At 37.0% G+C, this 25590-nt stretch overlaps 6 protein-coding genes across 7 annotated transcripts; 2 read left to right on the forward strand and 4 right to left on the reverse strand.

The window, feature by feature from the left end:
- The first annotated feature begins 3226 nt into the window (after window positions 1-3226).
- LOC113702038 (transcription factor DIVARICATA-like) lies at window positions 3227-4980 on the forward strand. The gene is made up of 2 exons (XM_027222973.2): window positions 3227-3564; window positions 4506-4980. The coding sequence occupies exons 1-2, from the start codon at window positions 3227-3229 to the stop codon at window positions 4978-4980; spliced, it is 813 nt and encodes a 270-aa protein (XP_027078774.1).
- A 111-nt stretch (window positions 4981-5091) lies between these two features.
- On the reverse strand, window positions 5092-6923 carry LOC113702041 (serine/threonine-protein kinase 54-like). The gene is made up of 2 exons (XM_027222989.1): window positions 6055-6923; window positions 5092-5230 (listed from the first exon to the last, which is right to left on the reverse strand). Exons 1-2 carry the CDS (start codon window positions 6921-6923, stop codon window positions 5092-5094), a joined length of 1008 nt encoding a protein of 335 aa, XP_027078790.1.
- Window positions 6924-8656: 1733 nt separating this feature from the next.
- LOC113701404 (mitochondrial phosphate carrier protein 1, mitochondrial) lies at window positions 8657-12391 on the forward strand. Of its 2 annotated transcripts, XR_003450905.2 has the most exons (7): window positions 8661-8998; window positions 10108-10457; window positions 10567-10610; window positions 11032-11246; window positions 11331-11455; window positions 11873-12008; window positions 12163-12391. XR_003450905.2 is itself a non-coding variant. In XM_027222037.2 (6 exons), exons 1-6 carry the CDS (start codon window positions 8855-8857, stop codon window positions 11943-11945), a joined length of 951 nt encoding a protein of 316 aa, XP_027077838.1. In that variant the 5' UTR covers window positions 8657-8854; the 3' UTR covers window positions 11946-12391. The 2 variants fall into 2 exon arrangements, 1 of the variants encoding a protein (XP_027077838.1); XM_027222037.2 differs by having other exon boundaries at window positions 8657-8998; window positions 11873-12391.
- Window positions 12392-13351: 960 nt separating this feature from the next.
- Window positions 13352-15880, reverse strand: LOC113701533 (eukaryotic translation initiation factor 6-2). Its single transcript, XM_027222243.2, has 8 exons — window positions 15735-15880; window positions 15534-15590; window positions 15319-15415; window positions 15133-15218; window positions 14985-15029; window positions 14517-14647; window positions 13850-13960; window positions 13352-13714 (listed from the first exon to the last, which is right to left on the reverse strand). The coding sequence occupies exons 2-8, from the start codon at window positions 15541-15543 to the stop codon at window positions 13457-13459; spliced, it is 738 nt and encodes a 245-aa protein (XP_027078044.1). The 5' UTR covers window positions 15544-15590; window positions 15735-15880; the 3' UTR covers window positions 13352-13456.
- Window positions 15881-19594: 3714 nt separating this feature from the next.
- Window positions 19595-22253, reverse strand: LOC113701534 (eukaryotic translation initiation factor 6-2-like). Its single transcript, XM_027222245.2, has 8 exons — window positions 22155-22253; window positions 21954-22010; window positions 21739-21835; window positions 21558-21643; window positions 21399-21443; window positions 20932-21062; window positions 20235-20345; window positions 19595-20098 (listed from the first exon to the last, which is right to left on the reverse strand). The coding sequence occupies exons 2-8, from the start codon at window positions 21961-21963 to the stop codon at window positions 19841-19843; spliced, it is 738 nt and encodes a 245-aa protein (XP_027078046.1). The 5' UTR covers window positions 21964-22010; window positions 22155-22253; the 3' UTR covers window positions 19595-19840.
- Window positions 22254-23059: 806 nt separating this feature from the next.
- Window positions 23060-25044, reverse strand: LOC113702042 (uncharacterized). Its single transcript, XM_072059985.1, has 6 exons — window positions 24695-25044; window positions 24523-24589; window positions 24207-24438; window positions 23963-24060; window positions 23583-23814; window positions 23060-23436 (listed from the first exon to the last, which is right to left on the reverse strand). Exons 1-6 carry the CDS (start codon window positions 25042-25044, stop codon window positions 23060-23062), a joined length of 1356 nt encoding a protein of 451 aa, XP_071916086.1.
- Between the last annotated feature and the right edge of the window lie 546 nt (window positions 25045-25590).

A 25590-nucleotide genomic window follows, 5' to 3' on the forward strand; every position in this document is an offset into this window, starting at 1 on the left:
CAAGAATCTAAGGAGACTAGCTAGCTCCATCCGGTGTTTGTTTCCTCAAATGAGACACATTTATTTCTTTCTAATTGTTGAAACACAATTTGACATTACTCCATAACTTCTTTTATTTATGCATGCAGGATGTCCCTTTTTTTTGTGTGTTGTTGTGTGGCTGGAAAAACATATCAGAGCATTTATATTTGTGATTACAAAGACTCCAAGGCAAGTTGCAAGCCACGGCCAGAAGTACTTCAGAAACAATCCTACTCCATTTTACAAGCGTACGTAGTTATAGCATTCATGACTAAGACCTTATTCTCTTCTAATTATGTTTTGAAGATTTGCTATGATATCGATCGGTTTCTGGGATTTTGCAGCACTCTTGGATGCAGTTGTATTTCTCAGTGGAATGGTTGCACGCATGTTTTTTGGATGAGCAGATCGTGGTGAGTATTGTTCTAACCTTTTAACGCTTAAAATTGAACTTTCATGCATCTTGGGGCCAATCCGCAAAAATAAACCAGATTAAATTTCACTGACAGACTAGTGACAAAGAAACCAAGTGCGACGAGTAACAGGCAGGCTGTCAAAGAAGACCAGCATACAGGAACGTCGTTTGATATGTCTATGATATTCACCTGATCACTTGGCTCGATCGATCTCGTGGTTGGAGAAGAAAGTGAGCTAATTGGAAAGGCCAGTTTCTTGATAATTAATATATGTCATCACTGCATATATTGAGATATCCGGAATTAAGGGTTTTCGTGTTTTTTTGGCTAAAATCAGAACTTTCATATTGATGCACCAAAGTAATTACAACCAAGAAAGGGGCGTACCCCTTTTGCACGTACACATGCCGAGAAACAAAAATTGGATGGATGGATCTTGATTCTTAACCTAAACATCCCGAAGTTAGATATTAAAAGTAATATACAAACTCGAGTTAACAAAGCTAGAATACATTAATGGGCTCATATTTGTACTGTGTCCTCTTTGCCGCATTGAACCTGGTTTTGTCCTTAAAAAGTCTGCTCGTATGGGAGAGATGAACTCCTATCATTAATCCCCCGTCTCGTATCACTAATCTTTCTTAATTATCAACTGTTGCAAAATTGAACCTTTAGTCCTTCGATTCACCAAAAGATTTCTTTCTAACAATGTATGTAATTTACCAAAAGATTCGCCAATATGGTGTCTCCCTCTTTCTTTTTCAGCATTCTTAACAAATTCAGTTGCATAAATAAGGGGTTTTTTTTCTTCTAATTTTGGGTCTAAAAGTGAGTATATCGGATAATGAAAAAAGAAGGATCCTCAATTTGAGGACTGCAAGGGGGTTTGAACTAACCTAGATGTACTCTTCAAATGTATGAAATTATTTACAGTTCCAAATATGTATTGGCCCCCAAGATTTAAGATACTTGAGCTAATATTGTGAAGACTGAATTTTACCACTCATTGAAAATCATACTTGTTTAACTAAAGTTGCAGATTCAAAACTAGTCTTGCAAAATCATTTCCTTGCTCGCCCTTGGAACAACATTTTTCTTCATTGAAGTTTAGTAATGACAAACTTTTTGTTGGCATATATTTTTGTATATCACAAAAAGAAGGCTTAAAGCATAACTACATGGGAGAAATCGATGATAAGTTGCACCCATGCAATCTGTTGACATGTAAGGATGGACTTCATCTGGATGATCCCATAGCAAAGTAACCCCCGGCCTGCTTCCAAGTCTCAGCGATCATCTTCGCCAAGACATCTCACAAAGGTTTATCAATTCCTCCAATAATAACTTAAGCAGCAATCGGTGGGCATCGTTTTCGAATTCACATTCTTTTATATATCATGTTTTTCATGTCATTATGATATAACTATATAGTTGTACACGTACATACATACTTACATATATATACATACATAGAATTAATCTTTTATAAACTGATAGTATATATACTTTTATCATTGAATGCATGATATATAATCTAAATTTAAATTTAAAATAAAAATTTTGCATATGTATCATGCATTCAACTGTGATAGTGTATACACTGTCAGTGTATATAAGATTAACTCATATATATATAATAGTATATACACTAAGTATATATATGATATATATTTGTATATCACTAAGTAACATGTTACATACGGTAATTGTATTGGTATTTGTCATATAGAGTACAATTTTCAATTCTATTCTTAAGATAACATATTTGCGGCAGGGATAATTAGGTTTTAGTACGGTTGGTGTAATTCATGTACTTTTTTTCGTGATTTGATCAGTGCTTACAAACATGGTTGTATTTATATATTGAGTTGTGTACATGAACAAAAGTTACTCGTACAACAAAATAATATTAGTGTACATTAAATTATGTAAAATATACAATAATTGCACAATTGAACCATAAACTCAATCATATGCACCAGCCCAAACCCAACACAAACAATCAATCAAGAATGTAATTGCCAGAATTGCACATCTGCCAATCTTGTCTTACCGAGTCTTGCACGTTGGTCCCCAAAAACAGTTGCGTAAATGTATGCTTAAACACCCAGAGAAATAAAAATAATATAATGTCCGGGAAACTAGTAGAAAATCCAGAGGTTCAGTTGATTGTATTAAATATAAAAAAAAAAAATCAAGAACCACAATTTCAAGAACTAACATATTATATACTGCAAGATTAACATTTTTAATGAGTAATAAGCTGGTTTAGCTTTTTTTAGGGTTTTTAGTAGATTCTATATTTATTTTACATAGAAAGTCATGTTTGGCGACCATGCTATTAAATTCACAAAAACAAAACACAATTTGTTTTGTTTATGATGATAAGTACATCTATGTATTACCAACTAGGCATTTAGCAATTATAATGCAAATATATCAATGGTCATTGATGCATAAATTGGGTTTCAATTGAGAAATGATAGGATGTCAGAATACAGTACCCATCTATTTTTCTAGAATATTTTGGTATTTTTCTAAATCTTTCACTTTGTATAAGAACCAATATAAAGGCATGCTACCTAATCAATAGCTAGCTGTTCAATGAAAAATTCTAAGCCCTAAAAAGGATAAAGTGAAAAGGGGAGGACTTGAGAAGTAAATCTTAGATTGTTATTGCCACATGGCCAATACTACTGTCACTATATGCATTAATGGAATTGAAGGGTTGTATATAATCCCATTTTTACTACTGTCTTTCCCGTCAGAATCCCCGAGTTGTGCAAACAATGGAATGGTCTCCTGAAGACGACAAGCTACTCGAAAATGCTCTGGCCGAACTCGACAGTAGTTCACCAAATTCCTATGAAGATGGAGCTGACAAAATCCCATGGAAATCTGTGGATGAGTCAGAGGAGCTCTATCAGGATCATCAAGCCTTAGCTCGTGACACGAATTTGACAGAGGCTGATAATTACTATCCAATGCCGCTGCATACAAATGATGGTGTAGAGAATCCAGGTGCCCTCAAATCCGGGGAGGAGACAGGGTCTTCGTCAAGAAAGAAACAAGCAACCAAAAATGATCAGCGTCAAAAAACGATTCGCTGGACTGAAGAAGAGCATCTGTACTGTTTATCATTCTGAATAATTTGATTCAATCGATATGCTTTCTCTTTATTTGAATGCCAGACATCTCTAGCTACAACCTAGTGTCAAAATTTGTTTCTGTTCATTTTCTTGATCTTTCTTCAACTTTCAGGCCGGAATTCCAAAATCAATTTCACTTTACAATTCATTGAAGCACTTTCTAACAGCTATACCAGGTGGAGTGGTCTGTCCCCAAAAAAAAAAAATTTTTTTTTTTTGAGTCGCGAAATTAAGTGAAAGTTAAGATTATACTCGATAATTTTTCTTCTTTTTTTTTTTGAGGAGATAATTTGTTTTATTCGAACTTGGTTCCTGCATAATCTAGATTTTAAGTATTATTAGTCAAGAAATTTTTCGCACACACTAGCCATCAGTTTTTGTTTTTTTATTTTTTTTTAAATTACACTAGCTAGCCATCCGTTAATTAATCCAAGCTGTCAATACAGTCAACCACTTCATTATGGTGTTGGCGGTGGCTTATGTCTTTTTTGTAGTCTTTGAGCTGCCAAATAGACCTGGTCACTTTCCCACAAATCTCATTATTCACTTCCTAAACAAGCATTAACCTTTTAAAACGGTTACATCCACGTACATAGCTAAATTTTAATCTTAATTTTTTGTTTAATCGAAAGCCTAAATATGGCCATTTACATCTTAGGAAAAAAAATGTACAAGTTAATTGGCATTCTAGCAAAAGCAATTATTCCTTTCTAAACGAATACTTTAGATTTTTTTTTTTTTTTTTTTTACATCAAGAATGATATATAGATTAGCTCCAGTTATAATGTTTGCTTCCTCAAAAATCACAATGAGATCATTTATTTCTGCTTAAATGTTAAAATTAATCAATCAATTTTTTTGGCCTTATGAACTGTTTCTCCACAACTTTTTTTTTTCTTCTTTTTATTTATGCATGCAGGATGTTTCTGGTTGGACTGAAACGATTTGGAAGAGGAGACTGGAAGAACATATCAAAGCATTGTGTGACTACAAGGAAACCAAGCCAAGTTGCCAGCCATGGCCAGAAATACTTCAGGCGCCAAAAAAGTTCTACTCCAGAAGACAAGCGCCGTTCTAGCATTAATGACATCATTGCAATTGACCCAGACTTTGTTGTGCCTCATTACACTTTCCCAAGCCTTGAACGAGAAATTCCCAGTTATTCTACTTCTACTGGCCAGCCTGAAATTGCCTTGCCTTCAGAACCCGACCGAAGCTACGATGTTGAAGAGTTACTCAATTCAACAGAAGCTAGCACATTCCAACTTGAAGAATTCCCTCCTGTGGATGAAGCTTTCTTTGAAGACCCTTCATTTTACTTTCTTCCACCAGATGCAGCTTATCCAGGAGCAACAATCAACAAGGAAAATCATGGGCAAGGACCCAAGAACTAGTAGTTTAATGCTACTAGCTAAACAGGAATCTCAGAGGGGTTAAAGGAACAAGCTTTAAAACATGCTAGGGGTCTTTCTTTAATTTGCATGTGATTGAAAAGGACTAGGATCTTATTCTCCTCTTATGTTTTGAATATTTGCTATGACATCGATTTCTGGGATTTTGTCTTTGATGAAGAATTGATTCTCGATGTGGTACTTCGCATTGGAATGATTGCATGCTTTTGTGATGGGCAATTGGGAAGTATCTCTCTTAATCTTGAACACTGTACTTGATTTATCATCTTGCTTGCAATGTCCAAGTCAGTGTTCGGCCCAGTCGGCAAAGAGAAACTAGGGCAAATTAGCTTTCATAGACAAAGTGACAATTTAATTAAGCTGACTGTCGTAATAGGACTAGCATATAGGAACATAGTCTGATATGTCAATGAAATTCACCAGACTAGCTTTCTTGGTTGGAGAAGAAATTGAACCAATTAGAAACATGGTTCGTCATCGCAAGTCGCAGTCGCATCGCGGTCTCAGTTGTTCCACATCTGTAGTGACATATGGGTTAAATATCGAGTAATACGCACATTATAACACATAGTCTGATATGTCAATGAAACTCACTTTCTTGGTTGCAGGAGAAACTGAACCAATTAGAAAGGCCAGTTTCTTGACAATATCTCATGACTGCATTTCTATGTTGCCCTGACGATCTTTTATGGCTTTCAAGCAGAAATCAGGGATTTTATTGATGCACCAAAGTATTTACAATCTAGAAAGGGGCATACCCCTTAATTATCACGTCCGGAATCTAGCTAATGATTATGCTACTAATATATACAACTTCAATTCTCAAAGCGCAGGTGAATCCCTAATTTACTTGCTAGACTCTTCCTAGCTAACTATCATTCATCAAGGATCTTTAGTCCTTTACCTCTCACATCACAAATCTTGTTGAGTTGGAACTGGATGTGATCAAATTGGAAATATCTTGTGGCCTGCCTTCATCATTGGAAAAAACATAAGCAACCTTTCATGAGCTGATTATCGCGAACTTTCGTGCCCTCTTCTAGTATTGATGCCCGCAAGGATTCTAAAACATTCACCACCTCTGCCATCTCCGGTCTTCTTTTAGGGTCTGCGTCCCAACAACGTTCCATCAACCTGGATAGATTCCTTGGACAATGCTGAGGTATTATCGGCCTAAAGCTGGTAGAGAAATCCGGTTTGTCACAACAATATATCTCCCACAAGCAGATCCCAAAGCTGAAGACATCACACTTGTGATCATAAGGACTTCCTACTAGAACCTCAGGAGCCATGTAACCCACAGTCCCTTGGGCCGATGTCATCTGACCAGGATTCAGATCCTCAAATCTTGAAACCCCAAAGTCAATGATCTTCGCTCTTCGTCCTTCTTTATCAAGAAGTATATTCTCCGGCTTCACATCCCTATGAACAATCTTCTGGGAATGAAGGTAAGACAGCCCTTTTGCAACTTCTAAAGCAAGCCAAATAACAGTATCGAGAGGCAATTTTCTACACCTTTTCCTTCTGAGGAAGGATCTCAAAGTACCACCATGAACATATTCAGCCACCATGCAACAAGCCATTCTTGGCATGCAAGATTTACCTCGTCCTTGTTTATTTATGGTCAGGTTTGCTGCCTTTTTGGTTGCTCCGATGAATCTTGCTATGTTAGGATGATCCAACTTGTTCCAAATCAATACCTCCTGAATAAAAGCATTCCAAACCCTAGCTTTGTAGTCGCCCACCATGTCAAGAACTTTGACGGCCACTTGTTTACCATCGTAAACACCTTTGTAAACTGAACCAAAACTACCACTGGCTATATGATTCTTTATGATGAGTTTATTGGAATCGGCCTCCAGAACATGATTCAAGTCCGATGCTTGGTGACTTGAGCCTTCTTGCTTAGCCCTAGTCTCTTCCATCTCTTTGTCGATCTTCGTACGCTGGCGAATGGCTGAATAATCTCTTTTTCGTGTGTTTTAGTTTTATATATAGGAATTAATAGCGACGAAAATATCTGCATTATGGAAATTCATCATATTTCCTAGTAGGTTTCGGAAACGCATAGAATTATGTTATAGGAACCGACCAAGTTGGTCTTCTGGCTCTCCTGTCCAATCCAAATCTAACAAATTAGCTTAGATATATCACCGTTATATGGCATAACACTCTTGTTCATTAAATTCAATTAAAAATTAATTATTGTATAGTTAATTAAATGTATGAGAAAAAAATCCCGTTCAGGTTTAATTTATCAATGTGATCTTATAGCTCAGTGCAAAAAAAAAAAAAAAAAAAAATTAGGGCTCGAAGACAAAAATTAAATTACTTTCTTTAACCTCTGAACCTCATATCCAAAAAGATTGCAATTAGAGCTGGAAGACAAAATTCAAGTTACTTATCTTTAAATTGAGCTCCTCATGTTAGGATTGATTTATAAATCTAGTCAAACGAAACTTTCTGCTCATTAATTTTTAAGCTCAACCAATTATACACATAAATTTAAGAAATTTGTATAAATACACCAAACAACTTGACATCTACATTCTGATGTATCAAGCAACTTCCTTTGTCATGATCTCATGCCTTCCATTGATTTTATGTGCTACATTCGGTTTTGTCATCAGACTTTGTATAAAAGCTAAACTTTTTTAACTCTTTTCGACTTCTTAAATTCCACCCCTCTCCTCTCCTGATAGAAGAAAACAAAAAAGAAAAAAAATTGCTAAACTTTCTTTGTACCCTACGTGGTTAAACAAAATTTATCATCTTTTCATCTTCAAACTTACCAGATCAGCATAAATTTCTCCTTATTTGGTTTGCGAAAAATTTCTTTCTAACAATAATGTAATATATCAAAAGATCTCCTAATACGATGTCTACCTCTCTTTTTTTTCTATTTTCTCTCTTTTTTATTATCAAATCATGCTTAACAAATCCCACCAAACCAAAATTAAAGAAAATAACTAGAAACAATTTTGAATCTATAGGCTCACCTAGAGTTTGGGAAAAACAAATTTTGTTGTTGCTTCAAGCAATATCTTATTCAATTCTTATTCTTCATCGCTATTCATCTAAAATTGAGTGTGTCAAATAATGAAAGAATAAATATCTTGATTTGGGGCACAGCAATACAGTTTAAATTAACTGTAATATATTCTTCAAATGCATGAAAAAGAATTTGCAGTTTTGAATATGTTTTGCTGCATCCATTTAGAATTCTTGTGTTGACATTTTCCATACTAATGCACTTGGAGTTTCGAACCTCAAAGTTTATAGTATCATATTGAAAAGTGTACTACTTTTTTAAATAAAGTTAAAGATTTAACATTTTTGTGGAGGAACATTTTTCTTCATTCAAATTCTTTTAATGAAAAAGTTTTTGGGCCGTACAAAAGTTTAGCTCCCTAAAAAATGTCAATTAGTTTTGAAGTTCAATCCCCCAAAATGTTAAAAACTGTGGCAAACAAACACACAAACGAACGAGGATTAACAAGTCGAATCAGCTAAATGGGCCCAGGAAAAGGAATCAAGGAAAGGCCCAAAACGGGAAAAAGAAGTGCCGAAAATTAATTGCCAAAGAAAAGTCGTTAAATACGACACCGTTTTCAAGGCAAATTTAAGGCTGAGCTTTCACGAAAGCGAAAACCCCTTCACAGTGTCGGTTCCGAGAGTTGTGGAATTGTTGGGGTTTAAGCCTCCTTAAGACCAGAGAGATCCATCCACTTTCCTGAACCCAGCCGGGCAGAAACAGAAGAACCCGAAAATGGAAACCTTGTTAAAAATTTTGGTGCTTTTCTTGTGATGGGATGAAATAGAGGAATTAGTGTAGAATTTATTCTGTAGTGTAAAAATGAAGGGAGTGGGAGATGGAAAAAGAATCTGTGAAGAATTCTCAAATGGGTATTATGGGGTATGTGCAGTTGGTGGAATGCTCAGTGCTGGAACTACCCATGTTGCCATCACCCCTCTTGATGTCCTCAAAGTCAATATGCAGGTACGTCTGCATAAAAAGAACGACAAATAAGCACAAAAATTTCTTTTTTGTAATGTGTTTGTAGGAGAAACAAGAAAAAAAAAAATTGTATTTTTGTGGGCTTCAAGGTTTTCTTTTTCAATTTCATTGGTCATTGTTGGAGATCGTAATGATGTTTGCTTTATGGGCCTTTTTTGGTGAAGCTTGCAGCTTGTAGTGGGTCTTTTGTATTTTTTGGTGGCTCTAATTGATTCTAGTGTGGCTATTTTGTTGAATGAGGACTAAGGAATGTGTTTTTGCTGTCCCTCCAAAAATATTAATCTGGCATAACTCTGCTTGCATTTTAGAAGCATGATGCTGATATTTGTGAGCTCTAGCATTTATACTTGGTGATGGCATGCTAAGTTGGTATTTCCAGTTAAGGGGGAGAAACTGGAAGAAAGGCACGGTAGACGGGCTTTGTGATTCGCTGTTGAGGCTGTTGCAATAAGCGAGACTAGGTTAACCCGATGATCAGGCAATGTATTATTGATTATCTAATGGATGTTTCCGCTCTAATGCTCTACCCAAGAGTTATCAGTATATATAAAAAAGTGTGACTATCTAATAAATTGCTGTTGGTGACATTACTGTTGTGAAATATCCAAGTGCATTGGCTTATATTAATACTAGGTATTCAGTGGAAGTTGGTTATTCACGTTATGAATTGCAAACCTGTATAAGTTATTATCTTACTAGTTTGCTCTTTTCTTTTTCTATTTTGATTCATGCAGCGATTTTTATCTTTATATATACATCTGTCTTTAGCAGTCCTAAAGTTTTTACCAGTTATACAGTGATCGGAGTTCATGATAGCCTTAGAGAATGTAAACTCGCTGCTGTTTTCTGTGGACATTATTCCAGCTTTCTTATTAATAGACAGCTGCTCTGTAGATCTGTCTGACCAAATTTGCTATATATCTTCTGTTTTGTTCTCTCAAAAATTCTCTAACCTGGAATACTCTTTTCTCCTGATCAGTGGAATCTTATGTCTTTGATTCCAATGATTTTTTTTTTTTGGTTGGTTTTCTTACTTTTATCCGAAGCTGTTGAAGTTGAACTAATGAAAAAACACAAATTGTACTTATTAGGTGTATCCTATTAAGTACCAAAGCATTTCAACATCTTTCACCACTCTACTAAGGGAGCAAGGCCCTTCAGCATTTTGGAGAGGCTGGGCTGGGAAATTCTTTGGTTATGGTATGCAAGGTGCTTGCAGATTTGGCCTGTATGAATACTTCAACAAGGTTTACTCAAATGTTCTGGTGGATCAGAACAAGGGCTTGATCTTTTTGCTCAGCAGCATGTCTGCTGAAGTAATTGCAAATGTGGCTCTCTGCCCTTTTGAGGCCATTAAAGTTCGGGTCCAAGCACAGCCTCATTATGCGAAGGGTTTGGCAGATGGTTTTCCAAAGCTGTACATGTCAGAAGGACTTCGTGGGTATAGACCTACAACATCATGAACTTGTTCATTCACATAAAATCCTATTTTTCTGTTTAATATTTACTGGAAGAATTACACCTTAGCTCTCCTTTGTTTCCATTTTCAGCTTATTCAGAGGACTTATTCCACTGTGGGGTCGTAATCTACCATGTAATTTCTAACTTCATTTATACTTTATTTTGTAATGTAATAGCGCTTGAACTTTTGAACTTCTTGTTCATGTTTGGTAAGTTACAAGGCTTCAAGTGGAGAAATATTAACATTTTACAATAGATAGTTTATATGTCCTTTTCATACATCTGAACCAGCACTCTGACATTGGAAGAGGATAATTATCAATGACATTGCACATTATTGAATATTGAATCACATTGCAGCTGTTGCTATTTCCCTCAAATGATACATCATTACATACAAAGACAGATTCAGGTAGAAACTGCTTCACACAAGTTGGGAATAATGGCGCACATAACTCCTTATAGTTGTAGATGTACGATGGAGAGTGGGGCTTACAAAAGAGTATGACAAATTATGTGTAGTTTATTCATTTCATCTCCAAATATTTGTGCAGTCTCAGTGGTCATGTTTTCGACATTTGAGCATTCGGTGGACTTTTTGTATCGAAAAGTAATGCAAATGAAAAAGGAAGATTGTACGAAAGCTCAACAGCTCGGAGTAACGTGCTTGGCTGGATATGCTGCTGGATCTGTTGGTAGCATTGTTTCCAATCCTGCTGACAACATTGTTGCCTCTCTTAACAACAAGAAAGCCAATAGCCTTAAGCAGGTGATCTCCACCTATGTTGTTTCTCTGTACAAAATCTAACCACTTATGCAGCTCTATGCTTAATATTGTCGTTTATGTTACCAGGCTGTGAAGAGAATTGGGTTTGTTAATCTATTTACAAGAAGTCTTCCAATTAGGATTATGCTGGTTGGGCCTGTTGTGACTTTGCAATGGTTTTTCTATGACACCATTAAAGTGTTGAATGGATTGTAAGTTATTCTTCATCTTTATATTTGACTCAATTTGTCTTTTACCAACCTTTTTGCTGCAGTTTTACCTTTTTCACAATCTTAAGTGGGTAAAATTTCCAGGGGTGTGGGAAAATAAGTTTGGATGTCTATCTGTTGCTAATTGTATGTACTCATTCTGAAAAAATTTTGAGCTGTTATTGTTTGTATGGCATAAATAGAAATGGATAAATTGCTGAAGAAGTCGTTAAAATCTTCTTGTTACGTGGACGGTTATAATAAATTGGCATTTTAAATCTTGTGTTAAAAGGGCTGATGACTATAACAAATAGTACCTGTATCTTTCTTTCTTCTTGCACTCGTGCCTTTATATTTTTTCATATATGTCGAAAACATATCCAACTGTTGTAGAAATTAATTTGCACTTGAACATTACAGGCCAACAAGTGGACATGTTAGAACAGAAGAAAGGAACACAGCAAAAACACATTTGAATGCTCCAGCTGAATAGTGGTGTACATTTTGTTTACCGGATTATATACTGATCTAGTTAGCACAGTTCTCAATTGTTTTGGTATGCTGCCTGCTCTTTTGTTGCCAGGGGTTACTATCCTCGAGCCCTGTGCAAGCAAAACATCTTTTGTTGAGATCCATGCTTCCAATTGCTCATAACTTTCTTACAGCCCATGTATATTCTGAGACAAAACTGTTGGCATATTCTATTGTAGTTGATGAACTGATACTGGAAATGGAAAATTTGACAACAGCTGAAGCGGATATGAAGACTGTTGACATGCTCTGGGTTTTAGTTTCAGGTGGCTGACTCGTTTGTAACTTGCATTTCAATGTTTTCATATTTAAATATGCAGTTTTACCTTGTTCCATACCTAAATCTGGAGATAGATATCAACTGTTACAATTGATCAATCTCCAGCTATTTTATGAGTTCTTCTATCACTCTATTATTGCATGATTTTCCTCATGCATGCACTGTTGTGTATGCACCTATTAGGCTATTACCTTGCACAGGGCGGTACACTTGCATGGTTAGTGCTGTAAAACAGAACAGAATGGCTATGTAGGTCATAGAAGGTACCACACACCATTATTGTTTGTGGAAGATTATCGTGCTGGGCTATACGCACATGAATTACAGGATAGAAATATGGGCTATCTGCACATGAATTGCAGGACTGAAATAGGAAAGAACACAGCATTCGCCAGGTTACTTCACAGACCCTCTGCATTTGATAAAGAGAGGATATGGGACATTTGTAGGTCGTGAAATCCACAAGCCATGTGCGGACGTGTTTAAGCTATAATGCCTATGTCCCGAATTGGCCACAAGTGGAATGACTTGTGTCGAAGAACTGCAAATTTTCAAGCATTAACCACTTTTTTTTTTAATCTTTTCCACCCTTCCCCCTCATTGATCCAGCTAAGAATCCAATCATGGATGAGTTGCTCCAAAACTCTCTCCCCCGTGTTCTTTTTTTTTTTTCCCTTTTTTCTAATCCATTTTAAGTTTGTCAAAATTAGACTGCTATGCTTTGTTAAGAACATTAACCACCACCAGCAGATCATTCCTTCCTAGCGCCATTTCCCGAAACACAGAAAAGGAACACCCACTGGTTGGACTTATATTGCATTAGGGAACAATCAGCCACAGGTAATTCAATTAACCAAGAGAAGCAACTTTCCCTATCGATGGCAAAAGCTCATACTTACATGCTTCAGTAGAAGCGGAAGCCCAAGAAGGGCCCAGGCAGAAAACATGTCAGTCAACAATTAAACGCACAAACCCAGAATGCTTAAACAATAAAGAAAACACACACACGCACAAACATGATGATTCACCAAGAGGAACAGAGTGGCCATCACTCAGGCCAAGTAAACAAATTCAAAATACAGAATTCCTTTTGCTTAAAATTGTAGTTGACTCGCGAACACAGTAATTTACCAGGGGAGCTATAATTCCTGTATAAGAGACACTCATTGATACACTCAACTTGGGCATGCAGCTCATACATAGCTGTCAATCAATGACTTCCTCATCTCATCAACAATGGCACTAGGTTGAGCTTCTCTTAACTTGAAAACGCTCTCTATAACAGACAATTCTGTTGCGGTAGTGTCAGATCCACAAAAGGCTGTCCAGTCATTAACTGTCAGGCCAGCAGCGATTACTTCACTACCACGATTCACTGTCCCTGCCACCAGTGGAACCTGTAGGAGCGTAGAGAGTTCATCTAGGTCCTCTATGGACGTATGAGGATGCACCTGAGCAACAACAGATTCAGTGAGAAACAGACACGTGCTCTTAACTCTAACTTCATATTTCATTAGCACAAATCACAGAATTAAGGAGTTTTATATCCGTTCAAATGTTCACTAAGTACAAGGTGCACTGCTTACCAGGCCACCCCTATTTGAAAATGCACAATAGCTGCCCACCAAAATATTTCCAGCAATTGTCTGTCTAAAAACTTCTACTCCAAGAACATCTGCAATCATCTCCTCAGTTTCCTATGAGAAGACACAGCACACCAAAATTACCAGCTTAATCAATGATTAAAATAAGCTCATTTTGATTTAGACAGTATATCATGCTCTACCCTTCCTGAAAAAAGTTATAACCAGACAGAGAAAAGCTGAATAATTAGCATAAAATTAATAAGGTAGATTCCAAGTGAAATATCAAATTGCCATTGAAGAAGCAAAATTTGAAACAAGTGCAGAAAGCATCCAGCTGAATATCACCACAACCTATTTGAGGCTTTTACCAAGAGGGAAATGCATGCATACAACAAGAACTGCTGTCAGCATTGAGAAGCATGCATAGACTTCAGATTTGTCACATGACAGGCATAGGATGTACAGGCATATAGATAAACATAGGGAGGAAGAGTCTAGATGACACATGCAAGTGTTTCAATCAGGTCAATTGCATTCCCAGACAATATAAGAATTGGAAAAGCACTGCTTTATTAGGTATAGCAAAATTGCCACTAACTTTTTCACATAAGATATATGGTATCCAAATCATTAAGCATGTTATTATCAAGGGAAAGGACAATATTACCCTGTCGAGATCGGTGTGTGTAAGTGCAACATGATCGTTGCAGGCAATGCAGTTTCCCAATGCAGAAAGTCTCTCATCAATGCGCTGAACAACAACTGAATCTGGTAGACTATTCCTCAAATGCTGAAGTTCTTTATCACATATAATGTAAATCAAAGTCAGAACCTTGAAAGTCCATAACACATCCACAAGCAAAGGTAGATAATTCTCATATGCACCACAACTTTTTTACGAACAAATAGTGATCTTATGATGACATGTAATACGTCATCAATTAAATCCAACAAAAACATGGTCAACCAACCCAAGAAGAAGACAAATGAAAAAGGAAAAGAACAAAGATTATACATTGCACAGTGTAGCTGAATATCAATACTTGAAAGGAAAATTATTTGCTTAAAAATTTTAAAGCTGTGAATCAAAAGATACACAATAACTGTACTAGCAACAAGTTCATGAAGTTGTTACCTTGATCGGTGGTAGTATGCGGTAAGAGAAGCCCATTCTTGTTTCCTAAATGAAAAAAGGGGGAAAGTTATCCTATCTAAACAGTCATTCCAATGGTACTCATGTCTCTACAAGCAAAATAACTCTAAGAGCCTTCTAAAGTCCTCACCAGCACAAAGTCTTCCAATGATCCTAGTGCCACCAATCGCGGTCTTCACTACCGGAATTACATCAGCCAATTCTGCCTCAAACGTACTACAATACACAATATATAGGTTACACACAAGAAAAAAGATTTGCTGAAGAAAAAGGGAAAATAAATTTTATCATGTTAGTAGAGTAGCTTGAAGCGAACCTGTAGAAGTTCTCAGAACCTCCAATGGCGACCAAGCAATAAGCATTGGTCAACTTAGAAAAAACTCCAACTTCGCATGAATTCTCAAATTGCAATCCTAAAATTAAAAGCAACGATAATAATTATGATATTAAAGGAACAATTTTCACGCCATAAATCAGCTAAAATCAATTCTTTTTTTTAACTCAATGACTTATTTGAACTGGAATACTCACTGGTAGCCATGATTCCAAGGATATCAAACAAATATAAACACCTACTCGATATTAGATCTGAAAAGGGAAAAAATCCAAGAAGAAAGGATTGAACATGGAAAGAAAGAATAAAAAGCAGGAACAAATAAGAATAATAATGAAATCAATTACGGAATTCTTACAATCAAGAAATCGAGGTTCTATTGAAAATTCGTAGATTACCTAAAAGGGATTTGCTGGGAGAATGATTTGAACGTTCAGCAGACGCTAATCAACGAGAACAGAAACCCTGATTAGTGTTTTAGGGTTAGGGCTTATAACCAAGTCAAAATAAAGAATCCAAACGGTGAGAGGCTGAGAGCTGTTTTGTTTTCCTGGCTTTCCCCCTCTCTTTTATTTATTATTTTTTTTTTGGCGATAATTTGCGGAGGTTGTTTGGAGCCAGACGCTGAAAGGGCCTTATATGAAGGCCCCTTGTATGTCGCTGTTGAGGATTCAACTTCTCGACCAGTTTGGGCCAGATTTATTTATTCCCCTTTCGGCCCACGCGGAAACTTCACCCTTGTATCCCAAGAAAAAAAAAAAATTTCTCATCTTTGAAATCAACATTGACAGTCAACATATTAGACATCTCACGTCATTTCTTGTGAAGAACGTTGAAAGCTTGATGATCAAGAAAAGTTGGATGTGAGCAGGCACATATTTGTAGTATTGGTTTGTTGCATATAATTTCACATGGGTTTTGAAATCTACCCTGATGGAGTTATTTTCTAACTACTTTGTTTTTGTACTTTGTATTTAAAGAATCATACAAATACAGCCAAAAAATAGATTGTCCATTAGCATAATTCAAAACTCATTTTGTATAATTTATGCCTTCAGCTTCTTCAAAATCATGCTAATTGCCAGTCATTCTTTGCGACAAATTCAGAACATGTAATTAGGTAAACTCAGCGTATTTAACCAAATGCTATCTCTTCCTTTAAAATTGTCTTACCAAATATGCCAGGTTAAGTCTGAGTCTCAAAAGATTCAGGCACTATTTGGATTGAGGGAATGGGAGAGGAATCGAAGAAATTTGGTTTTTGTTGTTTGGATTGACTTTTAAGTAGGGAAAGGGTCTAATAATTTTGTCGAAATATGGTTTTCACTCAAAAATGGGCGGAAACGAGGGAAATGAAAATAAATTAATTTCAATAATTTTAAATTTTTTTAAAAAAGATCAATTTTGTCTATATTTTCTGGTAATTAAATACTTGGTCTTTTACTTTCCTTTCTCTTCCTCTTCAATCCAAACAAAAAATTAGTATTTTCTTTCATTTCCTTCCATACTTAATCCAAACAAAATAGATGGACATCACTTTTCTCTACTCTCCTTTCTTTTCTTTTCCATTAGTATCCTTTTCTTTCCCTTCCTTTCCGTCAATCCAAACGGTGCCTTAGAAATTATGGGATTAATCGAATTCAGCCTTGGGCATGCAAGCAAAAAATACATCTCCGAGTTGTATTCATGTAGCCAAGTATACAACCTTTGGCCTTCGATTGACCAATCCAAGTCCAGCCTTTTATCCTTGAAGACCAAAAACAAATAGGAAAAATTTTTAAAGGAATAGGAAATCCTCCGTGCTCCAGTGCAATATTCTTATGAGAATTGAAAATGAGAGAGAGCTTGTATTCTATATGCGCATTATGTCGACATGATCATGAATGTTATTGTTGCAGTATCGTTGCTCAGCATCCTGAGAATGATGAAAATCTCACAAAACCCAATATTTACAACAAAAGAATAGCCACAGAACTTTTTTTTAAAAAAAAAATTTAAACAAAAACAATGAAAACATAGAACAGGCCAGACTGATGATCGATCAAAATCACCCATTACTACATAAAATTCGAGAATTTAAAATCGTTCTGATGCCCGTATCTGCAAGTGAAAGATTGGCTTCGAAAGTATTCCACCTCCTCTTGTTGCCACTTTCCATCATCAAAGTTCTTAGAGCAGCTAAAGCTATCATATATAATTCAACAGCTCGTGTCTTTCGCTTTCCTTTGCACACGATGACTTCTTTAGAACTACCTACTCCTTCAGCTGTGGTGGCCTGGATTAGCCTCTCCAATAGATGTTTTATTGTACTCAGCCTTCCATTGGCTCCAAAGAAGTTACTGCCATGAACCATCTTTCTGGTTCATGCTAACTTGTTCAAGTGATTTCTTTTCCATCGCAAACAGAATTGTTTCACCAAAAGTTACTTATACCATGGTCCTGGAGGCAGTGAAATAAAAGAAGATTCCACATGTTTTTCCCTTATCACAATGCATTAGTGATTAGCCACCCACCCAGGACTATTCATCTCCCTAACCTGGAGTAAATAGCTTTTTGTAAAAAAGATGAACCCTAGAAATCTTCACCAACCACTACTTTCCATAATGCCAAATCCATATCTCCATCCCAACCATTTTATATTTCATCTGCATTACTATTAACATCAAGGGGTTCATTCATACAACAGTTCCCAGAGTTAAGACTTAGGAATTGAGACAAATTTAGTACAGCACAAAATCACAAATTCACCTCTAGATATTCATAGCATCTAGCTTCATTTTAAAGCAACAACTCGGCAGAATGCACAGAAATAAGCTTAAAATGCGAGCAAAAAAGTTAAGGTGGTGCTTATGTTATAAGAAAGGTACATGCCAAAAGCTACAGTGGCGGCGGAGACGGAGTCGCGTAATAGGCGGATGGGGACGGTGGTGGAGAGCTTGAATGCGCTCGCGGGATCATCTGAGCTCATAATCAAAGCCGCACCGGCTCCGCCTCCCGCGGCTGTGGCCGCCATCAACAGTTTCGCTCTGGTGCGCCACACCGATCTCACCGCCATTTATTGGCCTTCCTTTTTAATTTTTTTCCCCTTGTCCCCGCCTTTTGATTGGCTTCGGGTTTTTATTTAGAACTCCAAGAAAACGGGGTGGACAGAGGCGAAACTTCCTCTATTATCCACATATCTTCTGACAGCAGCTGAAGCGGATATGAAGACTGTTGACACGCTCTGGGTTTTAGTTTCGGGTGGCTGACTCGTTTGTAACTTGCATTTCATTGTTTTCATATTTAAATATGCAGTTTTACCTTGTTCCACACCTAAATCTGGAGATAGATATCAACTGTTACGATTGATCAATCTCCAGCTTTTTTATGAGTTCTTCTATCACTCTATTGTTTCATGATTTTCCTCGCGCATGCACTGTTGTGTATGCACCTATTAGGCTATTACCTTGCATGGTTAGTGCTGTAGAACAGAACAGAATGGCTATGTAGGTCATAGAAGGTACCACACACCATTATTGTTTGTGGAGGATTATCGTGCACATGAATTACAGGATAGAAATATGGGTTATCTGCACATGAATTGCAGGCAGGACTGAAATAGGAAAGAACACAGCCTTCGCCAGGTTACTTCACAGACCTCTGCATTTGATAAAGAGAGAATATGGGACATTTGTAGATCTTGAAATCCCCAAGCCTTGTGTGGACGTGTTTAAGTTATAATGCCTTTGTCCCGAATGAGCCACAAGCGGACATCGTGTTATAGAATGACTTGTGTCGAAGAACTGCAAATTTTCAAGCATTAACCAAAATTTTTTTTTTCTTTTCAACTCCTCCCACTCATTGATCCAGCTAAGAATCCAATCATGGATAAGTCGATCCAAAGCTCTCTCCCGTGTTCCCTTCTCTTTTTTTTTTCCCTTTTTTCTAATCCATTTTAAGTTTGTCAAAATTAGACTGCTATGCTTTGTTAAGAACATCAACCACCAGCAGCAGATCATTCCTTCCTAGCGCCATTTCCAGAAACATAGAAAAGGAACACCCACTGGTTGGACTTATATTGCATTAGGGAGCAATCAGCCACAGGTAATTCAATTAACCAAGAGAAGCAACTTTCCCTGTAGATGGCAAAAGCTCATACTTAAGTAGAAGCGGAAGCCCGAGAAGGCCCAAGGCAGACAACATGTCAGTCAACAATTAAACGTACAAACCCAGAATGCTTAAACAATAAAGAAAACACACACACACACAAACATGATGATTCACCAAGAGGAACAGAGTGGCCATCACTCAGGACAAGTAAACAATTTCAAAATACAGAATTCCTTTTGCTTAAAATTGTAGTTGACTCACGAATACAGTAATTTACCAGGGGAGACAGCATAATCATTAAAAAAAAAAAAGGAAAAAGAAGAGAGAAAGAAAAAACATACAATGTAAGTAAGAACAGGAGCTATAATTCCTGTATAAGAGACACTCATTGATACACTCAACTTGGGCATGCAGCTCATACATAGCTGTCAATCAATGACTTCCTCATCTCATCAACAATGGCACTAGGTTGAGCTTCTCTTAACTTGAAAACGCTCTCTATAACAGACAATTCTGTTGCGGTAGTGTCAGATCCACAAAAGGCTGTCCAGTCATTAACTGTCAGGCAAGCAGCGATTACTTCACTACCACGATTCGCTGTCCCTGCCACCAGTGGAACCTGTAGGAGCGTAGAGAGTTCATCTAGGTCCTCTATGGACGTATGAGGATGCACCTGAGCAACAACAGATTTCAGTGAGAAACAGACACGTGCTCTTAACTCTAACTTCATATTTCATTAGCATAAATCACAGAATGGAGGAGTTTTATATTCGTTCTAATGTTCACTAAGTTCAAGGTGCACTGCTTACCAGGCCACCCCTATTTGAAAATGCACAGTAGCTGCCCACCAAAATATTTCCAGCAATTGTCTGTCTAAAAACTTCTACTCCGAGAACATCTGCAATCATCTCCTCAGTTTCCTATGAGAAGACACAGCACACCAAAATTACCAGCTTAATCAATGATTAAAATAAGCTCATTTTGATTTATAATGATTAAAATAAGCTCATTTTGATTTATACGGTATATCATGCCTTACCCTTCCTGAAAAAAGTTATAACCAGACAAAGAAAAGCTGAATAATTAGCATAACATTAATAAGGTAGCTTCCAAGTGAAATATCAAATTGCCATTGAAGAAGCAAAATTTGAAACAAGTGCAGAAAGAATCCAGTTGAATATCACCGCAACCTATTTGAGGCTTTTACCAAGAGGGAAATGCATGCATATGACAAGAACTGCAGTCAGCATTGAGAAGCTTCCATAGACTTCAGATTTGTCACATGACAGGCACAGGATGTGCACGGATATAGATAGACATAGGGAGGAAGAGTCTAGATGACACATGCAAGCGTTTCAATCAGGTCAATTGCATTCCCAGACGGTATAAGAATAGGAAAAGCACTGCTTTATTAGGTAGAGCAAAATTGCCACTAACTTTTTCACGTAAAATATATGGTATCCATATCATTAAGCATGTTATTATCAAGGGAAAGGACAATCTTACCCTGTCGAGATCGGTGTGTGTAAGTGCAACATGATCATTGCAGGCAATGCAGTTTCCCAATGCAGAAAGTCTCTCCTCAATGCGCTGAACAACAACGGAATCTGGTAGACTATTCCTCAAATGCTGAAGTTCTTTATCACACATAATGTAAATCAAAGTCAGAACCTTGAAAGTCCATAACACATCCACAAGCAAAGGTAGATAATTCTCATACGCACCACAACTCTTTTACGAACAAATAGTGATCTTATGATGACATCTAATACATCATCAATTAAATCCAACAAAAACATGGTCAACCAACCCAAGAAGAAGACAAATGAAAAAGGAAAAGAACAAAGATTATACATTGCACTGTGTAGCTGAATCTCAATACTTGAAAGGAAAATTTCTTGCTTAAAATTTTAAAGTTAAGAATCAAAAGATACACAATAACTGTACTAGCAACAATTTCATAAAGTTGTTACCTTGATCGGTGGTAGTATGCGGTAAGAGAAGCCCATTCTTGTTTCCTAAATGAAAAAAGGGGGAAAGAAAAGGTTAGGTTATCCTACCTAAACAGTCATTCCAATGGTACTCGTGTCTCTACAAGCAAAATAACTCTAAGAGCCTTCTAAAGTTCTCACCAGCACAAAGTCTTCCAATGATCCTAGTGCCACCAATTGCGGTCTTCACTACCGGAATTACATCAGCCAATTCTGCCTCAAACGTACTACAATACACAGTATAAAGGTTACACACAAGAAAAAAGATTTGCTGAAGAAAAAGGGAAGATAAATTTTATCATGTTAGTAGCTTGAAGCGAACCTGTAGAAGTTCTCAGAACCTCCAATGGCGACCAAGCAATAAGCATTGGTCAGCTTAGAAAAAACTCCAACTTCACATGAATTCTCAAATTGCAATCCTAAAATTAAAAGCAACGATAATAATTATGATAATAAAGGAACAATTTTCACGCCATAAATCAGCTAAAATCAATTCTTTTTTTTAACTCAATGACTTATTTGAACTGGAATACTCACTGGTAGCCATGATTCCAAGGATATCAAACAAATATAAACACCTACTCGATATTAGATCTGAAAAGGGAAAAAATCCAAGAAGAAAGGATTGAACATGGAAAGAAAGAATAAAAAGCAGGAACAAATAAGAATAATAATGAAATCAATTACGGAATTCTTACAATCAAGAAATCGAGGTTCTATTGAAAATTCGTAGATTACCTAAAAGGGATTTGCTGGGAGAACGATTTGAACGTTGAGCAGAGCTAATCAACGAGAACAGAACCCTGATTAGGGTTTTAGGGTTAGGGTTTAGGGTTAATTTCACATACCTCCCCTGAAATTTTTAATAATTACAAAAAGCTCCCCTCAAGTTTTAAAAATTACACTTATCTCCCCTATTTTTACTATTTAAATAACATTTTAGACCCAAAAGGCTTTAGCTCTGTTTAGATCCCCTATTTTTGGAAGTGTTTTTTCAAATAATTTACTGTAGCAGTTTTTGAAATACAGTTGATGTCGTTTGGATATGCTGTTTTTCAAAAACTAGTTTTTGAAAAACTTTTGCGTTTGGATTGATCTATATTTGAAAAACAACTAAAGTGCAATGGATTAAAAACATTCGCTGGTAAGCTACTTCCTCCCCTCTAATCATGGAAATGCCTTAAAACTGGGCAAATTTCATTTCAGGTGATTACAATCCGAGGCTTTAATGACCTACCATGCAATTCATTATACCCATGTTTGGCCTTTTCATGGTGACTATTGAGTAAAAGTTTGGTGATTGATAAGTTTTGTAGACAATCATTCAAAAAAATGGAAGTCCCCTGTAACGAGTTGTAATATCTGTCATAAAAGCGAATTTTAAGGGACTAGTATTACTATTAAGGGTGGAGGAGATATGAAAAGTTTGTAATCGAGTACAATTCATTACTAATTGATACCTTACACAATAAATTTGCATGAATAACTCAAAAGAAATATAATCCATGAGCCTACTTAGCATGTTATTGTCTAGGTAGCTGACAATCTGGACCTAGGCCAGGGGCCAATTGCTAGTTTTGTCCAGTGACATACATGTGAGCTGCTATTGCCCGTCAATCTTCATTCCAGTTATCTATGCCCTGTTACGACATATCGATTGGTTGGACCCCCTGGACTTGATTCCCTGCTACCTGTGCATCTGCAAAGTCTCCGAAGGTAGCTTCTTCATTGAAGTATAGATCATTGGGTGAATGATCTCGAATGAAGTTGTGGAGAGTACAGCATGCAAGCACAATATTATTTTGAATTGCTATTAGGTAGTTTTGTATTGGACCTCTGAGTGTTGGAAAATGCCTCTTTAGAACTCCAAAAGTACGTTCAATAATATTTCGAAATGAAGCATGTCGCCGGTTGAACAAAACTTTAGCTGCTCGTTCATACTGTGTGCCCCGAGTGCCCCTAAACGGTGCCATAAACTCAGACATGTTTGTGTAAGCAGCATCCACCGCATAGTATTTCCCTGGCAGCCAATGCATGAAATGATAGTCAGCATAGGTCCTCAATTTACAGAAAAAACAACCGAACTCGTGGCATCTATTAAATATTTGCTAATGCCATAACTAGTGAAAATATTTGTTGAGTTTCTGAACTTGGCAAGTGACATACCTAATTGTGGCATTGAAAATCCCGAATTTGGATCAAGCAAGGTGTTTTGGAGAATCCTACCATCGTGGGCACTGCCCTCCCAACCGACTCGAGCATAAACAAATCGCATATCATAATTGCAAGTCGCTAGCATATTTTGAGATAACCCACCATGCCTATTTATGTACCTCTCTCTTATCTCTGTTGTGCACCAAGCGGAGACGTGGGTTCCTTCTAAGGCTCCAACACAATCCTACATATTTGAGGGTGATAGTTATAAATTACTAAAACAATTATTCATAATAATTAGTAGACAAGAGATGATGTGGTTATTTACCTTGAACTCCAAAAGTACGTTCAATAATATTTCGAAATGAAGCATGTCGCCGGTTGAACAAAACTTTAGCTGCTCGTTCATACTGTGTGCCCCGAGTGCCCCTAAACGGTGCCATAAACTCAGACATGTTTGTGTAAGCAGCATCCACCGCATAGTATTTCCCTGGCAGCCAATGCATGAAATGATAGTCAGCATAGGTCCTCAATTTACAGAAAAAACAACCGAACTCGTGGCATCTATTAAATATTTGCTAATGCCATAACTAGTGAAAATATTTGTTGAGTTTCTGAACTTGGCAAGTGACATACCTAATTGTGGCATTGAAAATCCCGAATTTGGATCAAGCAAGGTGTTTTGGAGAATCCTACCATCGTGGGCACTGCCCTCCCAACCGACTCGAGCATAAACAAATCGCATATCATAATTGCAAGTCGCTAGCATATTTTGAGATAACCCACCATGCCTATTTATGTACCTCTCTCTTATCTCTGTTGTGCACCAAGCGGAGACGTGGGTTCCTTCTAAGGCTCCAACACAATCCTACATATTTGAGGGTGATAGTTATAAATTACTAAAACAATTATTCATAATAATTAGTAGACAAGAGATGATGTGGTTATTTACCTTGAACCACGGCCAGAATTGTCCATTGTGCATGATTCTGGGGTATGTGTCATCGAAGTTTCTTAGCCTAACGAGATCACGACCAAGTCGCACCAATCCTCATAGAACATGACGTACATGTCGATCAATTGTCTCTATGGAATGCTGGAACCGCTCTACTAGAACTCAATGCCGCTCATCATGGCTCAGGCACATTAGCGTTAAAACAACGGACTCATGAACGCCAACCCTCTGAGAAGGATATGCATGCCAGTAATCACGCTCAACCAATAGATCGCACAAATGTAGGAAGAGGGGAACATCCATGCGCATGTTCTCGATAATTCGATCTCGATGACCGTTTATCAACTCAAGCACATAATCCCTACCGGAGAGTGAACTATCTCGGACTCTTCTTCTTCTCGGAACAAGATTAATGAACGGGTCAAAGAAAATAAAGCCAAGTAGCACAACCGCCATAAGGATATTGTCCAGGTCAATATCGTCTCTCTCGTCGTCCAAGTATCCGCCCTGAATGTGCATGTGGTTATCCATGAAGTTGGCTCCACCTTGAGCTATAAAATCTAAGTGATACCCTGCACATTTATGTCCCAAAAAATAGAAAATAGTTGTCAAAACTGTCCAATCTATCAAGAAGAACCAGTTTTATACATAACAAAACTGTCGTAAAACAACAAAAAAATTGAAATGTACATTTGCACAATTTTATAATTAACGATAACAACCTGTACTTTACTACATAAACCAGGCTATTTATTAAGCCCATACCATAATATATCAAATAGGATTAAAAAGTCAAAAGATGAGGCTGCAGATTATAAAAAAAGATAAACTTAAATGCATTGACAAGTATTATATAGTTAGTCCATCCAGCGAAGGGTCAAACAAGCCATAGTTAAACTCTCTCCCTCAAAACAAAGCGACAGGAAGAGGTAGAAAAAAAAATAGCGATTAGCAAACGTGGCAACATCCTTTCATTTGACAACCAGGAAAAAATTAAGAAAGCTAAATCCAAACTGTCAACTCCGATACAGTGGTATAACCACGCTTCACATGACAAACTCAAAC

Source organism: Coffea arabica, chromosome 7e (genome assembly GCF_036785885.1).
Source record: "Coffea arabica cultivar ET-39 chromosome 7e, Coffea Arabica ET-39 HiFi, whole genome shotgun sequence".
NCBI classification, from domain to species: Eukaryota; Viridiplantae; Streptophyta; class Magnoliopsida; order Gentianales; family Rubiaceae; genus Coffea; species Coffea arabica.

Bases quoted from the DNA above. Each gene is read 5' to 3' on its own strand.
- LOC113702038 (XM_027222973.2), top strand. From the start codon at position 3,227: ATGGAATGGTCTCCTGAAGACGACAAGCTACTCGAAAATGCTCTGGCC. The intron at 3,565-4,505 runs GTACTGTTTATC...TTATGCATGCAG, and splicing joins TGGACTGAAGAAGAGCATCT to GATGTTTCTGGTTGGACTGA.
- LOC113702042 (XM_072059985.1), bottom strand. From the start codon at position 25,044: ATGCACATTCAGGGCGGATACTTGGACGACGAGAGAGACGATATTGAC. The intron at 24,061-24,206 runs GTATGTCACTTG...ATTGGCTGCCAG, and splicing joins ATTTTCAATGCCACAATTAG to GGAAATACTATGCGGTGGAT. The intron at 23,437-23,582 runs GTATGTCACTTG...ATTGGCTGCCAG, and splicing joins ATTTTCAATGCCACAATTAG to GGAAATACTATGCGGTGGAT.
- LOC113701404 (XM_027222037.2), top strand. From the start codon at position 8,855: ATGAAGGGAGTGGGAGATGGAAAAAGAATCTGTGAAGAATTCTCAAAT. The intron at 10,458-10,566 runs GTATAGACCTAC...TTCCATTTTCAG, and splicing joins ATGTCAGAAGGACTTCGTGG to CTTATTCAGAGGACTTATTC. The intron at 11,247-11,330 runs GTGATCTCCACC...TTATGTTACCAG, and splicing joins AAGCCAATAGCCTTAAGCAG to GCTGTGAAGAGAATTGGGTT.
- LOC113701534 (XM_027222245.2), bottom strand. The intron at 21,444-21,557 runs GTGAGAACTTTA...TTTTTCATTTAG, and splicing joins CATTGGAAGACTTTGTGCTG to GAAACAAGAATGGGCTTCTC. The intron at 20,346-20,931 runs GTAAGATTGTCC...GTCTTCTCATAG, and splicing joins CACACACCGATCTCGACAGG to GAAACTGAGGAGATGATTGC.
- LOC113701533 (XM_027222243.2), bottom strand. The intron at 13,961-14,516 runs GTAATATTGTCC...GTCTTCTCATAG, and splicing joins CACACACCGATCTCGACAGG to GAAACTGAGGAGATGATTGC. The intron at 13,715-13,849 runs GTAAGCAGTGCA...GTTGTTGCTCAG, and splicing joins TTTCAAATAGGGGTGGCCTG to GTGCATCCTCATACGTCCAT.
- LOC113702041 (XM_027222989.1), bottom strand. From the start codon at position 6,923: ATGGAAGAGACTAGGGCTAAGCAAGAAGGCTCAAGTCACCAAGCATCG. The intron at 5,231-6,054 runs GCGGGCATCAAT...CAAGATTAAGAG, and splicing joins GTGAATGTTTTAGAATCCTT to AGATACTTCCCAATTGCCCA.